Source organism: Canis lupus, chromosome 5, assembly GCF_011100685.1.
Source record: "Canis lupus familiaris isolate Mischka breed German Shepherd chromosome 5, alternate assembly UU_Cfam_GSD_1.0, whole genome shotgun sequence".
NCBI classification, from domain to species: domain Eukaryota; kingdom Metazoa; phylum Chordata; class Mammalia; order Carnivora; family Canidae; genus Canis; species Canis lupus.
Window position 1 is genome coordinate 74,329,095 of NC_049226.1, and position 22,129 is coordinate 74,351,223.

Consider the following 22,129-nt stretch of genomic DNA (forward strand, 5'->3'; position numbering starts at 1 on the left):
GAAATGTTTAATTTGGATGTGACTGTGGCATCTGCAGGCTTCTTACTGGCTGTGCTTCCCAGATTAACACAGTCAGTGTCCTGGGAATAAAGATTATTCTTGCTCTGCCTGCCCCTACTGCAGAGGGTAGAGGGATGAAGGAAAAGAGAGAGAGAGAGAGGGAGAGAGAGAGAGTGTGTGTGTGTGTGTGTGTGTGTGTGTTTGTAACAAGGTGACTACTTATCAAGTGTTTAATCTGGCACTTAACCTGATGTTTAGGATGATCCATCTCCCCTTTCCCCCCATCCCTATGAGAAGGCACTGTTACTACTACCATCTTGGAGATGGTAAACTGAGGCTTTTAGTAGGGAGGAGACCAAGTTCATCCAGTTAGTGTCTCCGTCCTGCCTGTTTGACACTACTGCAGCCCTTCTGAAGCTTAATGAGCATCCAGTCACTTGGGGATCTCTATCTAATGCAGGTTTTGATTCAGGGCTGGGGGGGCCTGAGACTTTGCATATCTAATGAGCTCCCCAGTGATGTGGATGCTGCTGGTCTGGGGATCGCCCTCTGTGTGTGCAGGCTAAAGACAATGGTTGGGCCTCAACTGGCCGCACATCCCACTCACCTGGAGCCGGAAGCACCGACAATAGTCCTGATACTCCTCAAGACCCATTGACTCAGAATCTCGGCATTGGAGGGACCTGACCACTGGGCAGCCAGGCTGAGAGCATCAGCCAAAGTGGGGACTTGTATGGCTTCAACCACCAGGGCGAGCATCAAGGCACTTAGACTTATTAGAGCAACACACACAGGAAGGGAAGGAGGAAAAGACCACAGTGTGTTACTAGTGAAGGAGGGAATAAAAATGGACCATGCTGGTGGGAGGAGGTGATGTGGGAGGAGGGAACACAGCTGGAACTAGTTCCCAGGCAGGTGTGGGACCTGTTCTTCGCAGGAGGCCATAGGAGTGAGGTTCCCCAGGTGTTGCTGGCTGCCAAGGTGAAAGAAAGTGCCTGTCTCCGTGGTCTGGACCAGTTTCCTTCTGGGCAATGAAGGCTCCATTCAATGTCTTTCCAAATGTGTACATCTCAGTCCTGCCCTTGGTACTAGAAACAGAAAAGGCAGAGATGGCCAGGCCGTACTCTGCCCCGGGCAGCTGGGGAGACAGCTGTGGTTGAGCCAGAGCCATGGCCTCTATAGCACTTGTCTCATGGAGCCAACAAGCCTCCCCACCCCCTGCCAGCCGGGGTGATGTGGCAAGTCTGTCCTGGATGGGACCCCCCTCTTTAGTAGTCTGAAAGAGCACCGAATGCTGAGGACCTGAACTAAGATAATCGCCATGAGAACATGAGGGACTGCAATGAGGACAAAAGTGCCTGTAGCACTTTTTCAAAGATTTATTTATTGGGCCACCCGGGTAGCTCAGTTGGTGAAGCATCTGCCTTTGGCTCAGGTCATGATCCCAGAGTCCTGGGATTGAGCCCCGAGTCAGGCTCCCTGCTCAGTGGGGAGTCTGCTTCTCCCTCTTACTCTGTGCTCTCTCTTACTCTCTCTCAAGTAAGTAAATACAATATTAAAATTTATTTATTTATTTATTTATTTATTTATTTATTTATTTGAGAGAGAGAGAGAGAGCATGAGTAGGAGTGGCAGAGGGAGAGGGAGAGAGAGTCTCAAGCAGACTCCATGGTTAGCATGGAGCCCAATGTGGGGCTCGACCTCACGACCCTGAGCTGAGACCAAGAATCAGATGCTCCACTGACTGCGCCACCCAGGTGCCCCATGAGCCTGTGGCATTTCTAAAGCAGGTTTGGTGACCAGCTGAGCCTCCATTCTCTCCCACATCCTGGGAGGCTCCCAAACTTCCCAGCTTGGAATTTGGGGCAAATGGTGGAGCTGGAGAATAACTGGTGGCTTTTGCTTGGTCTCTTGTTGAATTTAAGGTGACTCTGAAGTATCCAGTTAAACATGCCCCATAAATGGTTGGAAATGTGTGTGTCTAGAGCTGGGGACTGAGATTCAGGCTGGAATAACAGCTCAGGGAGTCCTAGCAATTCAGGTGGGATCTGAGGACACAAGGGCAAGAGATGATCTAATTATAAAAGGTGAGAGACAGGGATGCAAATCTGGGGAGCACCAATGTTTAAGGGACACAAAAAGGGAAGGGAAATAATTGATTAGTAAAAATTAAGGAAAAAAAAAAAAACCCGGACATAGTAATGACCTGGAAGCTGAGGAGGTGAATGCTTTTTGAGACGGAAGCAGTGGTTATTAGTTTCAAATGCTACAATTTGGGGATCCCTGGGTGGCTCAGGGGTTTAGCGCCTGCCTTCGGCTCAGGGTATGATCCTGGAGTCCTGGGATCGAGTCCCACGTTGGGCTCCCTGCATGGAGCCTGCTTGTGTCTCTGCCTCTCTGTCTCTCATGAATAAATAAATAAAATCTTTAAAAACAAAACAAAACAAATAAATGCTACAACTATTTTAAAAAGGTAAAGACTGCCAAGCGCTTTCCCTCTCTAGAACATTTTTAATGGTTCTCTCTGAGCGAAGGAGCAAGGTCTACATCTTTATATTTCTATTTATTTTTAAATAGCTTTATTCTCATTCCACAATTACAAAATTATCCTTTGGAGTCTGGCCACCTTGGGGACTGTTTTGGGGAACCTGGGACACAAGCGAGGGTAAGTGACTAAGAGCATGATGCATTTACCTTCAACTGCAGAGCCCAGCCTTTTGAAGGGCTTCTTGCGATAGCATGACACACGGGAAGGAGGCTGGGTAAATGCGGGAAATGATAAAATTGCTGATTTAGAGGGGCTTCTGGGGGGCTCAGTCAGTTAAGCGTCTGCCATGGGCTCAGGTCATGATCTCAGGGTCCTGGGATCCAGCCCCACATCGAGCACCCTACTCAGCTGGGGAGTCTGCTGCTCCCTCTGCCTCTCCTCCGGGCTCGTGCTCTCTCTCTCTCAAATAAGTAAAATCTTTTTAAAAAATTGGTGATTTAGAAATAGTAGCAGTACATAGCAGTAGGTGGGAAGAATCTTTGCTTCTAGTCAATTTCCCAATCCAAGTTAAGAAAAGGCCTAAAAGGAAATTGTACCCCAAGCTGGGCACCGTGAATGGTTGTGTCCTGCCTGGGGTTGAATTGAAATGAAATCCACCGGGTCCTAGGCTACTAAATCCTGTCCCCAAAAGTTGCCATTAGCCCAGAGGGGCTGCTCCTGTCCTAATTTGCATAGCTTCCAACTTTTGGCCACTCTGGTGTGCCTGCCTGTGCAGAATGGAGCACTGCTTTCTTTCTTTATTGAGGTATAATTGGCGTACAATATTATATTTGTTTCAGGTGTTATGACATAGCAATTCCACAGTTGTATACCTTAAGAAATGATCAACACAATAAGCCTAGTTACCATCTGTCATCTTACAAAACTTAATACAATATTTTTGACTCCAGACCTCACCTGTACCTTACATCCCCATGACTCTTTTATTTTTTTTTCTTTTTCTTTTTTTTTTTTCCCATGACTCTTTTATAACTGGAAGTTTGTACCTCATAATTCTCCTCACCCATTTTGCTTCCATCTGTCCCCCTGCCCTGTGGCAACCACCAATCTGTTTCTTTGAGTCTGGGTTTGGTTTGCTTTTGTATTTGAGACTGCACACATAAGTGAAATATGCAGTGTTTGACTTCCTGTCCAATTTATTTCACTTTGCATAATACCTTTAGGTCCATCCTTGGTGCGAATGGCAAGGTCTCATTTTTTTTTTTTTTTATGACCGAGTGGTATTCCATTGGATATGTTACACACCTTTATCCATTCATCTATTGATGGATAGCTTGTCCCTATATTGTGGCCATTGTAAATAATGCCACAGTGAACACAGGGGTATATGTATCTTTTTGATTTAGTGTTTTTGTTTTCTTCAGGGACATCACCCAGAAGTGGAATTGCTGGGTCATCTGGTCATTGTTCTGTGGGGGTGGGGGAAGGTGGGCAAGGGGACTGTTTTCTACTGTGGCTGTACGAGAGAACATCATTTCCTAATGCACACCTAGGCACTGTTTCTGGGAGCTGCAGCCCTGGAATCTGATGGGAAATATTAGGGGTTCCGTCTGGAGTTTGGATGAAGGGATATTCAGATGACACCACCTCTAAGCAAGCATTGAAGTGGAATGGCCACAGGAATAAGGTTCAAAGGAAGTTCAAGAAAGGGAGAAGAGCTACCATTTCTTGAGCCCTGGTGGTTCTGGGTTCTGCCTCAGATATTTTATATATGTTGCTCCTTTCAACCCTCATGAAAGCAAAAATAGGTGAAGGAAGGATTATCTTCTCGGCGTAAATGATGATGACCATATTAAGACTTTGTGTTCCAGGTCACAGAGCAAAAAAGAACTAGGACTGCTTTTGTTGAAATTGATGAAAACCCAACACAGATCAATGAAAAGGTGGAAAGAGAGTTGGAAAGAGGTGTCCTAACAGCTTAACAGGTAGTGATTTCAAGGATTAGAGAAGAAAGTCCAAGAATACTTGCCTCCGACTGGAGCCTGTTTATCTCCCTCTTTCCTACTCAAGGAGTTTCATTTTTGCAGAGCAGGGGGATGGCTGCTGACAAATCCAGGCTGCAATCACACATTATGACCACCTCCACTGGAAGATGGATTCGTTCTCCCAAATTGTGTAAACAGCAGGGAGCGATTCTAACAGGTCACGCTGGAGTCCAGATCCCGCCTCTTAGGTCAGTAGCTTTGGCCCCGTAAAAGTGCTATTATGTGTTTGGGCAAGTCCAAATCACAGATTAAACCAGAAAGAGGGGGATGGAAATGTTTAGAAGACAAAGTAGCCTCTCCCACACCAAAAATCTAATCAAACAAGCAAAAAGTGCTTTCCACTCATCACTACAGCAAGGATCCAATCCCATGCCTGCCCTTTATTATTTCTATTATACTCTGATTCCTCCCCAGGTAAGTAGTGGCTCAAAGGCATCCCAGCAGCTCTAAACCCTGTTGACTCAGAAGTAGTGCTGGTGTTTAAGTGAGGGCGTAAGCACAGTGGGCCATGACTACCTGTTTGTGATACATTTAGTTACATCAGAAATAACCAGGTATTGGTTAAAAAATGTCTGAACTTCATCCCAGACCCACTGGAATACTGATAGGGATGCCCAAGAGTGGTTCTGACAACGCCCCAGGGGACTGTGGTTGGTAGTATCTTCCAATCCCGGCCGTCCCATCTGGAGGGAGGACTCGCTGGTCTTAGAAGGGTGCTCTTGGGAATCACTGGGACAGACGTCCGAGCCTGCACGTGCTGAGATCCTGGTGGTGGGGAATGAAGACAGGTCACACAGACAAGAGTCATTTCCCTTTTTTAGCCTGATTTTTTCCCAAAGCTTTTGCAAAGTCTCTATTCCGCTCTTCCACTGTGCAGGGAGCTCAGAACTTGGCCCAAGTCCCTTTGTGGAAATGAGTAGGCTAGTTCCAATACAGCCTCCTGAGCCTCGGGCAAACAAACTACTTTTAATAGCAGGTCTTGGGAAAGCACTAAAGATAGAACAGGGGAGCAGCATGCGTAGCCAGCGCGGGATCAATAGAGGCAAGTGGAGTGGAGGAGCCTCATCGCACAGGTCAGTTAGGACACGTACAGGTTGTAAAGCAAAGAAATCAAGGTCCATGTCCTAAGAGGGGCAATGAAAGACTGAAATGTAATGCTAGAGGGGAGAACGGTTGACAACTCCTAAATGGTGCTTGATGACAAACTATTTCCAAAGCTAGTTGTTAGCCTAAGAGGTTCTGCTTCCTATATTGTCACTGACAGATGAAAAACAAAACGTGCTGCATGTCATTTGTTTGAATTTTATTCTTTGTGTGGCACACACCTTGGCTTTCTGGATGGTTATCTCTAAAGAAAATGGAAAAAATTTGTACCTGCCATTCTTTTTTCTCTCTCTCTCTCTTTTTTTTTTATTTAAGAGAGAGGAAGAGAAAGAATCTTAGCAGACTCCACAGCCAGTGTGGAGTTCCATGTAGGGCTTGATCTTATGACCGTGAGATCATGACCTGAGCGAAAATCAAGAGTCAGATGTTTAACTGACTGAACCATCCAGGTGCCCCAGAACTCATTCTCTTTGGACATGAAAATACTTTCTACAGGAAGCTATTCAGTAAAACCAGAGGAACTATTCAGTGCAGCTTTAAAATGCCAGAGGACAGTGTCCCTCTGCTCTCTCCATGGAAAGGGGGAGGAGAAACAAAGGGGTTGGCTGAGACAGAGAAGTCAGTAGTGGTGGGAGAAGGGGTAAATGTTCTTACTGTCCATGAAAGAGACACTTGCATCCTCCTGAAGCAGAGACCAAGGGAAAATTGGATAAATTACAGGGATTGCCATTTTTTCTTACTCTGGCCACAAGAAGGTACATGGCTTAAGGTGTATTCTTTTGAAAAAAGGTTAAACTTATGTCCATGAAGAAAGAAGAAAAACCAATGCCTACAATCATATCATTGATATTAAAAAAGGGGAAAAAAGGGGGAAAGTCTTTAAATACTTAAGGGTGAAACCCTGTGATCCCTCCATCTCTAACTTTCTCACCATTTCCTTCCTTCCTCTCTCTCTCTTTTCCTTCTTGAAAATATTTACTGAATGTCTGCTGTGTGCCAGTCTCTGGGCTATCTTCCACAGAATACACAACCACCGATTTTTTTTTTCTTTTCCCCCTTAGGTTTATGTGATGAACTGAATATTTGTGCTCATGCCCCCGGATGGTATCTGGAGAAGGAACCTTTCAGAGGTGATTAGGCCATGATGATTGAGTCAGTGCCCTTACAAAAGAGATGGAAGAGAGTTCCCCCGCTGTTTCCATCATGTGAGGACACAGCAAAAAGAAGACACTCTGTGAACCAGGAAGCAGCCTCTCCCAGACATCAAATCTTCCAGCACCTTGATCTCAGACTTCCCAGCCTCCAGAACTGTGAGAAATAAATGTGTGTGGTTCATTTTATTTTTTAAAATGTATTTATTTATTTATTTATTTATTTATTTATTTGAGAGAAAGCTCCAGAGACAGCACAAGTGAGGTGGGGGTGCAGGGGAAGAGGGAGAAGCAGACTCCACGCTGAGCAGGGAGCCCAACCCGGCAAGGTTCAATCCCAGGACCCTGAGAGCATGACTTGAGCTGAAGGCAGATGCCTAACCGAATGATCCACTCAGGTGCCCCAATGTTTGCTGTTTACATCAGCACTGCTATAGTGTTCTCTCATAGCAACCCAAGCAGACTGAGACAGATGACTATGAACGTTCAATATTCATTATAGTGCCTTACATTCATGGTTTTAAAATCAGCTAAAACTTGTATTTTCAAATAACTTAGAGATGAATGCCGCATTGGAAGGGCTGGACCTTGCGCTCCTGACTCTCTGTCACCATCTAGAGGCAATTTATACATATTGCAGGGCTAGTTCTGAGAATATTGAAAATATACAATCATCTCAGAAGTTGGGGATGGTTTTACAGTGTTTATATATTGACCCTACAGAAGAAAGTGGACCTAGTCATCTGCAAATGGATGGAATTGGAAGTTACGATCTCTCCAGGTATGAGTAGGTGAGAAATGGATTTTGGTTTCTGTACCACACCACTGGAGGGTGGGGAATCTACGAAGTGCAAAGGTTTAGTAGAGTGTGGGAGAACAGCTGGAAAACCAGGGGAGGGCAATAAGCCTCTCACATCAGGTTCAAGGCCTTCACTCCTTTGGTGTCCAGTTCTTTACTGAGATCACATAAAGCAGCGAAGTCACCTGTATTAGAAGCACCCACAGGGGCTTGCTACAGATGCATATCCGGGCCCTGCACCAAAATCTACTGAATCAGAATTTCCTTGGTGCACGGCCCAGGAATCTGCATAGTAAGCCAGCTCCACCATCAAAGGTGACTTTGATGCACCTTACAATTTGACATCGGATGTATGAAGTACCAGAAATACAGTGTATCCTCTGTTCTCGCTTCTAAAGCCCCCATATAAAGTGTTCAGAAAAATACAGCCAATCCTTGAGCCATCCTTCTGATACATCATGTTTATTCCTGTTTCACAGATTATAAAGTGGAGGCCACTGGAGCTGAAAGAGATTATGTTGGGAAGCCCCCCTGGTTTGTTCAACCTGGATTTCCTCACTGTGCGGCCTTTCCCCTCGCAGGAGTGCTCCACTTGGGCAGCCCGGACGTTACCCTGTCACTGCTGCATCCAGAGAAACCGATGATGCGCCCTGAGCTGTCACCCAGACTAAGCTATGACGAGGACCTCATCTCAACCACGTCGGTACTCTTAGGGCTGGCGCAGGGTACACGTTCCCTTCTCCTGCTACCATCCTGGTCCAGGATGCCGTCATTATTCACCCTGATTCTAGCACATTTGCTTACTTGCTCTCCTCTGGCCCGACCTCAGCACCACCCGTCCCTATCCACACATGATCTGAGACTTTGTACTAGAGATAGCGCTGTCCTCCACGCACACACACGCTCTCTCCCAGCTTAAATTCAATAGGATTTGTAGGCCAGCTTCCTCTGGCCTACAGAGTCCCGTTGGCTTGGCCATGTGCTTTCTGCCCCTCCCTCTGGCCGGTAACTCACCCTCCAGGGCCAGCACTTTTTGTGCAGGAAGACCTTCACTTAGGTGGCCACCCGCCTTCCCTTGTACCACAGGCACACCCTCTTTGGTCTTATGTGCGATGTCAGCTCTGAAGAGACACCTTACATACACACTCATCCCCGCCGCAGCTAAAGTAGATGCAGCTGTACTCTAAGTTAGGAAGGAGCCACTTCTCTTCCCTTGTGGAACTTGTGATTATTTGGGTTCTAGCGCTGAGTTATCCGACGAGTCTTCCCCCCTGGCCTTGGAGACTGTGTCTTCGTTCACCCCTGCCAACAGCAGGGATGCAAAGATCGAGTTAAATGTATTGAGTCCAGGAAGAGGCACGCGCGGCAGGTGAGACGCACGCCCACCGTCCACGGTGACGGCAGCGCTGTTTGCCGCTGCGGCTGAGCTGTGAGTTGCGGTGTTCGGGGCCAGGACTCGGTCTCGGGAAGGTGGAGGCGTGGTCCCAGGGAGGGGAGAGCCCGGCAGCCGCGAGGCCACCGCCACCAGCGCGCCTTGCCCTGCAGGCAGCGACGCGGCTGGCGGTCCAGCCCTGCAGGCTGCCCGGGGCGGGGGGGGGGGGGGGCGGCTACTGGGTTCCTGGGGTGTAGCTGGGCTCTCTGCAGCCGGGCCGAGCCCACTGTCCTAGTCTTTGTCGAGGGGTTGATTGCTCCCCGCCTTGCCATGACAGGGCCTGAGGTAAAGGAGCTGAAGCGGGGAGGGGGTCGCACCTGGCGCTCGGGAGGCGCCCCAAGGCTGGGCACCCCGGCCCGGCCCGGAGCGGTGTGCGGCGGCCAGAGCAGCCGCGCCGCGTACCTGCGCCCGCCCCCCGCCCCCCTGCCCTGCCCGCCTTGCGCCGGGATTACGTGTTCCGAGCCCGACCCGGGGCGCTCCCCGCCCTCCCCCGCCCTCCCTCCCCCCGCCTCCCCCCGCCGAGCGCGAGCGGGGATCCCACGCCCTTGCACCAGCCCGGGGGCTCGGACGGGCCCGGGAGCCGCTGGTCGCCAATCACCGTGCGGGGGAGAGGCGGGCGCTCGGCTCGGCTCGGCGCGCTGGGGAGCCAGCTGGCGCGGCCCTCCCCGGGAGCCTCAGACGCTCGCGCGGACAGACAGACGCACGGGCGGGCGGCGGGCGGCGGGCGCGGACACAGCCCCGGCCGTCTGCGCTCGGAGCGCGGGAGCCCCGCGTGGCCCCGGGAGGGCGGGCGCCGCGGCGGGGAGGGCGCGCGGGCGGCCGCGGGAGGGCAGCGGCGGCGGCTCCCACCTGGCGCCGCACCTGGAGCGCCGCGCGCCGGGCCGGCGGGGAGAATGCGCGCCGCCCGTGCGCTCCGCCCGCCGCCTCCGGCCGCCCGCAGCCGCCGCGCCCGCACCTGACCATGGAGTGCGCCCTCCTGCTCGCGTGCGCGCTCCCCGCCGCCCGCTCGGGCCGGCCGGGGGGTCCCGCGGGGCTGCGGCGCGTGGCCAAGGCAGGTGCCGCCGGGGGCGCGCCGCGGGGGGGGGCGGGGGGGCGGGGGCGCCCGGCGCCGGCCCCGGCCCCGGCCCCGGCCCCGCGCGCCGCTCACGCGGGGTCCCGTCTTGTCTTGCAGGCGCTCCAGCTCTGCTGCCTCTGCTGTGCGTCGGTCGCCGCAGCCCTCGCGGGTGACAGCAGCGGCGGCGGCGGCCTGGACGTCGGTGCGTATCTGCTCCCCACCCCAGAAGGGCCTTTCCGGGCACTCGCCCCTTCCCCCCCGCCCCCCGCCCCAGAGACAGAAAAGTAGGGGGGCGCGCTCCACCTCCACCTCCACCTCCACCTCCACCCCCACCCCCACCCCAGCCTGGCAGGTGTGCGCGCGTCCCGGAGTGAGTTCCAGTCGGCGGGTGGCTGCTGGGGATGTGGCAAGGACTCTCTGAACTTATCAAAAGAATCAATGCCGCAAGCTGTAAGTCCCATAAATGAGAAAACAGCACTTTCCTTCGTTCACAGATGGCTTGTTTTTTTGAAAAAAAAAAAAAAGGAAAAAACCTCACTGCGGTGAGAAATTAGGAAGTGGACGAGGTGGTTGATATCAAAAGGCACCTCCCTGGTTCCTTTCCTCTTCTGGGAAACTAATTCTTGGTGGGCCCTCCCCCTCCCCCCATCTTTCCTTCTCACTCTCCTGTCCGCTTGTGCTCCTCATCTTCCTTCCCTTGTCCCCTGCCCTTGTGTCAGGGATTCCCCGAAACTGTATTAGAAGAAAGCAGGTAGCTGGAGATCTCTGGGACCTTTATATCTTCTGAGGTTCCCAACTGCAAATCTCCAGAACACCCTGCACCTCTATCACACGCTAACTTCTTGGGGCCCCCAATGGAAAATCCTTGTTGCCATTGTCCCACCAGCTTCAGGGGAACAGCTGATCCAGGCGTCTAGCAAGACCTTGACATCCAACTCAGATCCTAGAATTTTTAAGCCTTGCAGGGTTATCTCCTATTGGGGCGGTGGGGGGGGGGGTGTTGGGCAATGGCAGGGTCATGGAGGAAGGACTGGGAAGATGTGGGTGAGCGAGGGGACAGGAGAGAGCTAGGAATTAACTCTTGAGAAATTCACTTTTTCTCCAATCAGGGATGCTGGCTGCAGTTTTTAAAACAACCCCCCATTGTTCTGCACGCATATAGTTCCCTCTGTTGCAGCCGCCACCTGTAAGGATCTCATCCTTGGTGAGCCCCTGAGCTGACTGGTTAGATCACTCTCTATGGGAGGCTCTGACTGCCTCCCTTTCTGGTGAGGACTGGAATATTACCATCCACCTGCTCATTCTCTGCTTGGAAACAAACCAGTAGCTGTTTCTGGGGCTTGACTTTTAGTTTTTGTAGGAATTACTGTCACGGAGCTCACTGCATGGGGGCTTTGTGGGCTGATTGCCTGGAAGGCCGGCTGGATAAGGCTATCCCATGGCCTCCTAAGTAGAAGCAGGCAGAGCTTCAGGTGGGTTTGGACTAGGAGGTATACGGAACATCTTCTTGCCGAGACTGGAGCACGTGCAGGCAGGGTTTTCCCACTTAGGTTTTTGTATGGGGAGGAAGGAGGTGGTTTTTGGCTAAGAAAGAGTTGCATTTAACCAAGAGTCGCATACCTGTAAAGCAACAGATTTTCAAAAGAGAAATGGTGTGTGGCCTGCTCATTTTTTTTTTAAGGTTAAGAGAGGAGAAGTTTTCCAGTTGTTTTTTTTACCATGTGTGTCAGTTAGATAGTATTTCTAGTTAAAGGAGTCAGAAAATGGGAGAAGCGAGACATAAAGTACATTGTGAGAATGAAAGTTGCTCAAGCAGTAAGAGTCACAGATGGTTCATACTGAAGAAAGCAGTTGAAAATTATGATCCTGATGGGATATTTTTTTTTTTCCCCAAACGTAGGCTCAATTAGAATCTCACTCATTGATCCCTGTTAGCTACAGGGCTTCTGTTCATTCTTGGGCTTTTCTTATTTGGTTGTTGACTATTTTGGGAAAAAGGGAAATTCCTCTTTCTTTTCCTCCTCCAGTAACCAAGGACCCAAGTGACTCAAACATGCCTCTTAGTTATTCGGAATCTTTCTAAACACTTTCCAAATTAGTTTCCCATTCTGTGCCTAGAAAGTGGAAACGCAGAGTGTGTTTGAACACGCGGAAGGCATACTCCAGATCATTTTTTGATGATACTTTTCAGTTTCAACATTTTGTGATAGAAAACAGTGTGCCGGCTTCAATTTTCCAGCAGCAAATAGTTGTGTGTGTGTGTGTTTTTTTTTTAAGCTCCTCCTCTTGAGAACAAGCAGCAATTAGTGCTGCTCTAGAGAGCAGTGGGGAAAGTATTTTTAAACATGCCTTTCCAGGTGTCCCCTGACTGACACTCCCCCACCAACATGTCTGAGCAATTTTAAACATCAGACTCTATAGGAAAGTTCTGACAATTTTGAGACATTTTTATGCATCCACTATATTTTATGTTTACAATGAAAGGGGATTGTCCCTGTGAAAGCTCAGAGTAAAATGTTCAGAGCGCTACAAGTGCTGGGGTTTTATTATCATATATACTTAATATCGGAAATATGAAACCGCTGGTACTTGCTCCTTATCTGGGATGTCATCTCAAGTTACTCAGCATTGTGTTATCATTTGAAATTTAAACTCGGCCTCCCCAAATGCTCCCAATTCAGTTGAAGCACGAAGATATTAATCTCCTTGAGGAAAAAAAAAAAAACTGTTCTTTTCTCTACTCTTGTGGTTTTGCAGATATTTTGTCTCCAAATATCACTTTTTATGTATGGATGGCTCTGACTCACATACTAAGTCCATCTGTCTCCCTCCAGACCATGAGAGAAAGTTGTGGCATTTTCCACAAACATTCTTGAGATTCATGAAGATTGTGCTTGACTTTTAGTTTTTGTAGGAATTACTGTCACGGCGCACATTGCAAAGGCCACAGCGTTCCCTTCATGAGCTGCTCTGAATTGCTGTTAATCTAGGTGCGTGGCGATAGGAACAAAGACACCTGCGAGCCGTACGCTGCGCTTTGCCAGCCCATTGGAAAAGTGACCCTTCGGCACTGTGAGTTCTGGGTGCTGACAGCTAAACCTTTCCCGTTGCAGATTACGTCTTTGTCACGCCAGTAGAAGTGGACTCGGGCGGGTCATATATTTCACACGACATTTTGCACAACGGCAGGAAAAAGCGATCGGCGCAGAGTGCCAGCAGCTCCCTGCATTACCGATTTTCAGCATTTGGACAGGAGCTACATTTAGAACTTAAGCCCTCGGCGATTTTGAGCAGTCACTTTATTGTCCAGGTACTTGGAAAAGATGGTGCTTCAGAGACTCGGGAACCCACAGTGCAGCGATGTTTCTATCAGGGATTTATCAGAAATGACAGCTCCTCCTCCGTCGCTGTGTCTACCTGTGCTGGCTTGGTAAGTACCCCACCCTCTGGGTCGACTCCCTCTTTTCGTGTGTTTTGTGTAACTTGAATGAACAGATGTCTGCAATATTAAGTGTTCTTCCAGCCAACTCGACACATTCACACTGTCAGCTTTGATACTTATAATATTCTCAATTGAATTAATCTAATCTGCTCCCAGAAAAAGAAAATATAATAGAACTTTAATTACCATTTAGAGCATTCTTTTGATGTTTAATGGTCTGGGCCTCTTTATTCTCCATGTTTGAGACGATCCCCAAGGAAATTAATTTGATGGATGCCATTCGCTTTGTAAAGTCTTGGGAGACCCAGGCATTATATAAATCTAACAAGCCGCATGCCTCTACATTGCTTTGAAATGGGAAAACTGTATTTCAATGCAAAGTTGTGTTCAGCAGCCCCGGGAAGCCCAACCTTCACTGTAGAAGGGAGGCCTTTTGTTTTCTTTTAACTAATCTTTTCGTGTCCTGCTCACATAAGACATCCTTTTAGAATGTGGTATGGGGTGCTTGAGGGCTGGCAGGATTGCATGTGGCATCCAGGGATGCAGAGCACTTAAAGTATCTGGGACAAGTGTTATTTCCTCTCTGTGTAATCTTCAGCAGTTGTGCTCTAGGCCAAGGATATTGGAGTAAAGGATACTTGTTTCAGGATTCAGTCAAATCTGTGAGGCAGTAAATGGGTTCTGGGTTCGCATTGCAATTGAGAAGTGTCTTGAACTGACATCAGAGTCTGTGTCTGTTGAGACGCATCGTGGTCGTGCTCTGGAATGGCTGGAAGAAGAAAGTGAGAAAGCCCGTTTGAGGATGTAGTTAGTAATGCACACAGCACAGCAGGACACAGAGCAAGAGGGGTTGAAGTAGGTGCTGGTGAATGAAAACCCCCATGTCCTTCGCTAGTCAAAACTTTATTATTTAACTTCTTTTTCACATCGTGGCCTGAACTTTAGCAAACACCTCTCATCGCGGAGTTTTGATACTCTTTGGTATACTCTTTGAAGCATAGAGCAAAGCGAGGATTTAACAATTTCCAACTAAGCTTGATCTATTTAAATGATCAATAAGACTTACTAATGACCTATATATTCTAACATGATTGCGTGCGTGCGCTCGCACACACACGAATCCTGGGATTTCTTGTTTAGCTTGAATGTGATGAGTCTTCTCATTTCTGAGCATTCTCCATATTTCCCCCTCTCCTATCTGTTCCAGTATCCTAACATTTTCAGGAGGTTAGGCCTCTCACCATAGCAGCGTAAACTATCCCATTCCACATAACATAGTGGTTAAGAGTAGACTGTCCAGGACACCAGCACTCACTGGTAGGACCTTGGGCAAAGTACTAACCTCTATGTGTCTTAGTGTCTTCATCTCTAAAATGGAATAACAAGAAGGTTTACATCATAGGGCTGTGGGGATTAAATGACTTCTTCCTAGGAAAATGCCTTAGCAGTTCCTGGCAGAGAATCATTGCCCTATAGCTATTCTAGTTCCAGCAAAACGTAGTTAGCCACCTCGTATTTAGCTCTCTTGGAATTCCAATCTCTGTGAATGATAGGAAATCTGATTAGTTGTCTCCTATTAATAGATATCTGGTTATTTCTCTAAGTTGGAGATTTACAGGGAGCAAATGATCACTAAACACATAGGAAATTAAAAATTTTCCATTGTGATGTAAAAATTGGGATGGATGTGAAAGAATTGACAACTACGTCTGCCTGTGTCTGAGGCTGAGGTGAATTGGAATCATGAAATTCAAATTCTGTCTCCACTGCTCAACAAACCAGCTGCACGTACTTAGTTAAATAACTTTACTTCTCTAGGTCTCAATTTCCTCTCCTGAATCACGTAAAATGATTTCTCAGGCCAGTGCCACTCTAGGCATCTGACTCTAATTTGTTGACCCTGGCCAGATCCACTTGCTATGGGGTAGAGTGAGAATCACGCTTGTCCTCGGTGCATTACCCACCTCTCCATGACCCTGCCAAACAACTGTGAAACATAAGCACATACACCCACACTCAATTTAAAAAAAAAAAAAAAAAGAAAAAAAAACATGCAAGAGAATAGAAACACAACTGAGAAACTGAGAAACTGGATGCCACTCTGAATACTTTATGTAACCTTGTGTTGAAGTATAATGTATACAGAAAAGTGCAAAAGTATATACAGAAAAATACAAAAACCATAGAGTGCAGCCTAATGAATTTACACAATGTTTACACCCGTGTAACCACCACCAAGATGAAACATTACCAGTGTCCCAAAAGGCCCAGCTGTGTCCCCTCCCCAGTCACTTGCCTCCAGAGGTAATCACTATCCTAACTTCTAATTTAGCTTAACTTTGCCTTTTTTACTTATTTCACATAAGTAAAATTATACAGTATTCCTTCCTACGACTATTTCACAATGTTTCCATTTAATTGTTGATGGGCATTTAAGTTGTCCCTGCTGTGGGCTGTCGTGGAGTACTGCTGAGCATTCTTATATATGCCTCTTCGTGAGCAGATGGACACATTCTTTTGAGTTGTTGGTCCTGGTTGTACTAATTGCACTGCCATCAGAGTGTATGGGAATTCCAGTCACTCCACATCCTCACCAACACTTACTATTGTCTGTGTTTTCCATTTTTGCTACTGAATCGATGCGCGTGACGTGGTACCAAGTTATATGGGTTTAGTTTGTGTTGTCTTAATGGTTGCTGAAGTTGAGTTCTAATTCTTATGCGGATCGGCCATTTGTATATTCTCTTTTGTGATCTATCCATATCGTATGGACAGATAGTATAAATGTTTCCAGCCTACACCGTGGTGTTTTTTCCTTTTCTCTGTAAATAGAAAAAGAGAGTTCTGAGCAAAAACACTGCTTTGCTGGCTTAGTATCTCTCTTATTATGGCTCTGAATCTCCAACAATGCATTGATCTGCTTGTGAAACACTAGCAAATAGCAGTAGTGAACACTGTGAAATCATGTGAGCTCAGGCAGGGGACACTTCACGAGGAACATTGAGAGATGGTGATGGAGAGCAATAATCATGGTGGGAGGAACATTTCTTCATCCTTCTAGCCACCTGGAACACATTGAAATCGCCTTGCTTCTTTGGCCAAACAAAGGGTTCATACCTTTGCTAAAGTTAATTAACAACTACTGTGACAGATTCAGAACAGTGAATGATTTTTAAGAGTTCAGGAGAGGGACAGACCTCTAAATGCTTCGTGGAGAGACGACTCAGGAGACAAGCAACTCTTCTTGCCTTGATACAGAAGCTGACAGGAGGTGAAAGGGACTGATAGGTAGAGCCTCTTCCACATGAAGTCTCTACATCAGGTTTTCTGCAATGGTGGAGGTGGATGGCTGGCATCAGAATGCCTTTAGTGCATTCTATAATACAGCAACCTCCTGGAAAGCATGCAGTGTGTAAAAGGACAGTAGGTCACCATTCAATAATAGAGTACCAAGGGGAAAACTAACTATGATCCTGATTGCCAAGGAAGCCCCAGGAGAGAATGAGAAAGCATGGGAGGACTATAATAGTAAAATATATGCGTCAGTACATGCATGCCTACCTGTATATGTACGTATCCAGTGAGGATTTCTCCTGCAGAGAATTTTCCTCAATAATTCAGAATTAAACTGTGCTTAAAATATTTTCTTAAAATACACTCCCTTCCCCACAACTGACAGGGTTCAGTTTATTCAGGAGTTGAGCAGGTATTTACTTAGGATAATGGAAAAAACAGAAGATGCAAACTTCCCTGAGTGAGTCCTGCCCACCGTGATGTCCAGGCAGGATTATTTTAAAAATTTTTGAATGCCTTTACACAGGAGCACGTGCCCTCCAGCTCACCATTGCCCCTACATCTGACTGCCTTGCACTATGGGAAGGTATCTGGGTTTGCAGCCTTTGTTGCAGAATCTTGGCGTCACAATTAATCTAATCACCATCTGCCATCCCTTCTACCTTATCCAGCCTCTCCTTGGCTACCACAGTGAGGAGAATGGGATGACATCCAGGAAGCCCTCACCGTTGTTGGGAGACTCTTCTTGATGTTGAACTACAACCTACCTTCTCATGACTTTCACCTGTATTTCTTAATTCTGTCTTCTGAGAGGATAGAACGGACTTGTGTCTATCTTCCTACAGACTGAGAGATCCAAAAGGCCTTTCTGCTCAAAAATCTTTCACCCTAGAGCTCTTTTTTATTAGGACAGTGTTTTTCAGAGTGCTGGATCAGCTGCCTTAACTTTGCCTGAGGTGTTGAAAATGTGAATTTCTTAACCCACAGCAGAAGGTCAAAGAGGCTAAGGTCAGGAATGTGTTTTTAATTCTCCAAATGGTTCCTAACGCATACTAACGTTGAAGAACCATTGGATCGAGACAATGAACATATACACAAATTGTGTTAATAATTGCTGCCTGAAGAAAATGCTATTGGTTTGACCCCATTTCTGAAACTTAATGGAAATGTCCTGTTTTAAGAGCTGACTGGAAAGACACATTGAGTAACTACTTTATTCAACAACTATTGATGAGCTTCCATTCAGGGCACAGTGGATAAAGTTGCAAACAAGTTGGATGCCATAATCGAGTTTATAGAAAAAGTTCATGGAGTAAAATTTTAAAAATGGGAGGAAGCATAGTCAAGCTTAGTGCTAAGGCTACCTCTTAGAGCTTTACCATGCACATTAGCATATTAACAACTTAGAAATGCCCTACATTACAGACCTTTGTTTAAACCTAGAACTTTCATAACTTTGGTCATGGAAGCTTTTTTTTTTTCCCCAAGTAGTGTCTCTTTACAGTCTGGTAGTGACAGGAAAATCAAAGCAATGATTCCCAAAAAAAGATAGTTCTGTATTGATTTCTAACTAGTGAGAGATGCTCCAGGGATAAAAGGATTTCATGACCATATAAGTGGTTTCATGGCCATGTATTCCCATAGAGTGAGGAAAACGTGAGGTTTACATGCAATTAGACAGTCTTCTGTGTGACACATTTCACACCTTTTAATATGCTAATGTGTATTGTGAAGCTCTAAGAGGTGGAATTGTATACTAATTGGACTACTCCCCTCTCTTTAAGGCATGCTTTCATCAACAACTTGTCCAGGTTTCTGCATAAACCGTAAAAGAGCAATTGCTAGATCTACGATTAACTGGACTTTATTGGGACCTGATAAACCTGATTACCAGGTGCTCCTGTCAGGGAAATGCACCCCTTGCTTAATAAACTCTGACACCAAGCTCCATTCACAATGTGAAGAGCAAGCGACCAAGCATGCAGAAACTGCCACCGTCTTGCTTTCCTGCCCAGGTCTGTACTAAGGGTACTTGGTCCTTTACCTTTGATGAATAACCTCAGCAAATGCCCAGTGGGCAAGAGTGGAGGAGTGCTCTGAGGGCATCTTCTGTCTTCTCTGATCAGGCCCCAGCCTCAGCACTGTGTCAGGGCCTCAGTGGAAACTGTGCCATGATCAAGGCTGCAGGAGATCCCTCCAGCCTCCCTTCCTGACACACCAACCTAATTTTGTCTTTTAGTTTTTCTTTCGTTTCTTTTTTCTTTGTCCCCAACAATTAAACTATAAGTGGTGTTTCTCCTGCATGGCTGGCTGCCCCAGTGTCCTCATGTCTTTCTTAGTGGTAGCCTCTTTAGACCGTGACTGCGGGGACCCATCCTCTGGAGAGCCTGGGTCCCTGCGAGGAGCTTTGGAAACAGTTGGGTTTCAATAGGCGGTAGGGAAGCTTTGATCTCTCCTTTTCAGAAGTATTTTATGACTCAGAAGGCTCAGCCATTGAGTTGTCTGCTGCTGGCCACTGCCTGCCCAGCAGCCTTTAGAAAGCTGGTTTCCATTCATAAAAGGGTTGAAGTTAAATGACCTTAGTCCAGACAGGCAGAAAGAGACTGGGCTCTCGTGCTTTGTGGGGCCTCGTTAGCCAGGCAGGGGTTTGCTGAATCACATACACCCCCTTGTAACTTTACAGATCCTTGAGAGGATCATGTGAAATTAAGGATTAGACTGGGCTGTATTGCTAAGTTTTGGATACAGGCTGACCCAAACCAGAGATGTTTTCTTAGGTTATTGATTCATTAAGGGTAAAAAGGGGTTTTCTTTTTGTTTTTGTTTTTGTTTTTTTGGCCACTCTTCAGAGGTGATTTGTGAAGACAATTATTTGCTTGTAGCAATACTTTAAGCAGAATGCCAGCCAATCTCTTTTTTGAAAACATAGCCAAGATTCTTGCCAGAGAGCAGGATCCCAAGGCTGATTTGAAGGGTGCTCACATGGGAGGGCGGAGAGCTGACCCTTCCCCTGCACTCCCTGCCTGTTAATTTTTTTTTTCAATTTTTATTTATTTATGATAGTCACAGAGAGAGAGAGAGAGAGAGGCAGAGACATAGGCTGAGGGAGAAGCAGGCTCCATGCACCGGGAGCCCGATGTGGGATTCGATCCCGGGTCTCCAGGATCGCGCCCTGGGCCAAAGGCAGGTGCCAAACCGCTGCACCACCCAGGGATCCCCTCCCTGCCTGTTAGAAGGTGGCCACTGGAGGAGCTCACACCCTGGGGTTCCAGCATTGTGAGTACTGTGCTTTCTGCATGGCTCTACACTTGTTTTCTCATCTGTGATGTGGATGATAACTCTTCCTCTCTCCGGAAGACTGTGGCGATGCATGAGGAGTGCTTAGCCCAACATGCACTGGGTGCTCTGTCCTTTGACTGCTTTTGACTTTGGACTGGGAAGGGTTCTGAGAAGGAAATGGCTCCAATTCTGGAGCTTCATCAAGCCTGTCAGAACAGGGAAAGGGCACCTGGGTGGTGGTAACATCCTGCTAGGCTGTTTGGAGATTCTGTGGGGGAATGTAACCACTGCATTATCTACCATGAAGAAAGGAAATGAGAGAAAGATAAAGAATCAAAGAGGAAGGATCAACAAACACATAAAGGTTTGGATTGGTGCACGCACAGTACAGCAATGTAGTGTACTGGCTTTGAGCTCAGACTTGGAAGTCCCAGTTCTGGACTCTACTAACTGCACAACTCAGCTCAAATTACTGATCCTCTCTGTTTAATTTCTTCATTGGTAAGCTGAGGATAACAGGGCTTATGGATGGTGAACTGGAAGAAAAATAGTCTATATGCAATGCTTAAAACAGAGCCTAAGCACATAGTAATAATGTTGGTAGTGGTAACGAGAGAGGAATAATCATCATTATTGCAAGCCTCCTTCCATAACAGAGCTTCCAAAGCTGGCTAATGCCAACCCTCCTTACCACCCACAGGCGGGAAAGTTTTAGCCAAGATAATAATAATAGTTTCTATTTATTGAGCACTTCCTGAGTTATTAAAACTGGCCGTGGAAAGGAGAATTCAGCTAAGACACAGACCAAGCCCTTCATAACCTGTAACTTCCAGTGAGCTTGTGCTTATTCAAGGTCTAAAGTGGCATTTTTTCCTCCATGCTGAAATGCTGAAAGACCTAGACATGTCAAAAACAAACCCCCAGCATCCTACACTTAGGCTCTCTCTCAGAGAATTCCATGGGTCCTGGGTAGAGCCTAGGTATCCATTTGGGGATTCAGAAAAAAATTCACAGATGATCCCAACCCAGGTGGCACTGTTGACTGAATCAGTGTCCTAAACGTATCTACAAAGAATCTTCTCAGGGGAAACGGGATTGCTGAAACCTCTTTGGGACAATTATTTTTTGCTTTATGGAATGCATCATGACATATAAGTGCGACTGTCTGTGCTCTAACTCACATCAGCCAATACGTATACTAAAAGGGTCAGGCAGGTGGCTTATGTAATCGAAGTGCAGATTGTTCTTGTTTGTATGCCCTAGAAGTTTCACTGGCAAGTAGAACTCCATCTCAAACTAGGTGAGGCATAAGAAAATATATTTATTGGCTCTGAGATAATTCTAATTCATGCTTCCCGCCTCCACCCCTCCCTCCTTCCTTGTCTTAGGATGGCTAGCTTTGAGCAAGGCTGGATCCAAGGTACCCAGTGACATCATCACTGTTGTCTTTCTCTGACTCAGCTTTTTGACCTTGCTGGTTTTCCTTCTGCATGGAGGACCTTCTGAGTTCCAGAGGGGAATCCAACATTTCCTTAGGTGCCTGTGTCTCATGTGCCTTTACTCAGCAATGACACCACAGTTATAACCTATATCCTATATATATTATATATATATATATATATATATAATATATACACACATACATACACAGCCTATATCCTATATGAGAATAAGTGTATGGAGCCCTGGACTTTATTTGCTCTCTGTAAGCCTCAGATCCTCAGATGACCACACTCAATTCATCTGTATATCTGAACAAGACCAAATTATGTCTTCACTTAAGTATTGATAAGTGAATTAATGCATGGAAGGAAGTCAGGGATGAGGCACAGCAAGCCAACGATTCCAGTTATTGCTTTGAAGCTCCTTTTGAAACCAGAGTTTATTACATCTGTGTGTGTGTGTGTGTGCAATGTGTGCACACATACATGTGCATGCATGTGTGGACATTTAAAATGTACATAGATGGTATTAGCCAATACCTGAAGCATTTTGTTTGATGGGAAGGGGGAGTGCTTGAAAATAATGTATATCTTGGCTT

At 46.8% G+C, this 22,129-nt stretch overlaps 1 protein-coding gene across 1 annotated transcript in view; it reads left to right on the forward strand.

The window, feature by feature from the left end:
* Positions 1–9,289: 9,289 nt before the first annotated feature.
* ADAMTS18 (ADAM metallopeptidase with thrombospondin type 1 motif 18) overlaps positions 9,290–22,129 on the forward strand; it is a 141,420-nt gene continuing 128,580 nt past the window's right edge. Inside the window, exons 1-4 of the mRNA XM_038538825.1 lie at positions 9,290–10,074; positions 10,191–10,275; positions 13,064–13,145; positions 13,178–13,503. Coding sequence (XP_038394753.1) covers positions 9,290–10,074; positions 10,191–10,275; positions 13,064–13,145; positions 13,178–13,503 — 1,278 coding nt within the window. The remainder of the gene's footprint in view (positions 10,075–10,190; positions 10,276–13,063; positions 13,146–13,177; positions 13,504–22,129) is intronic.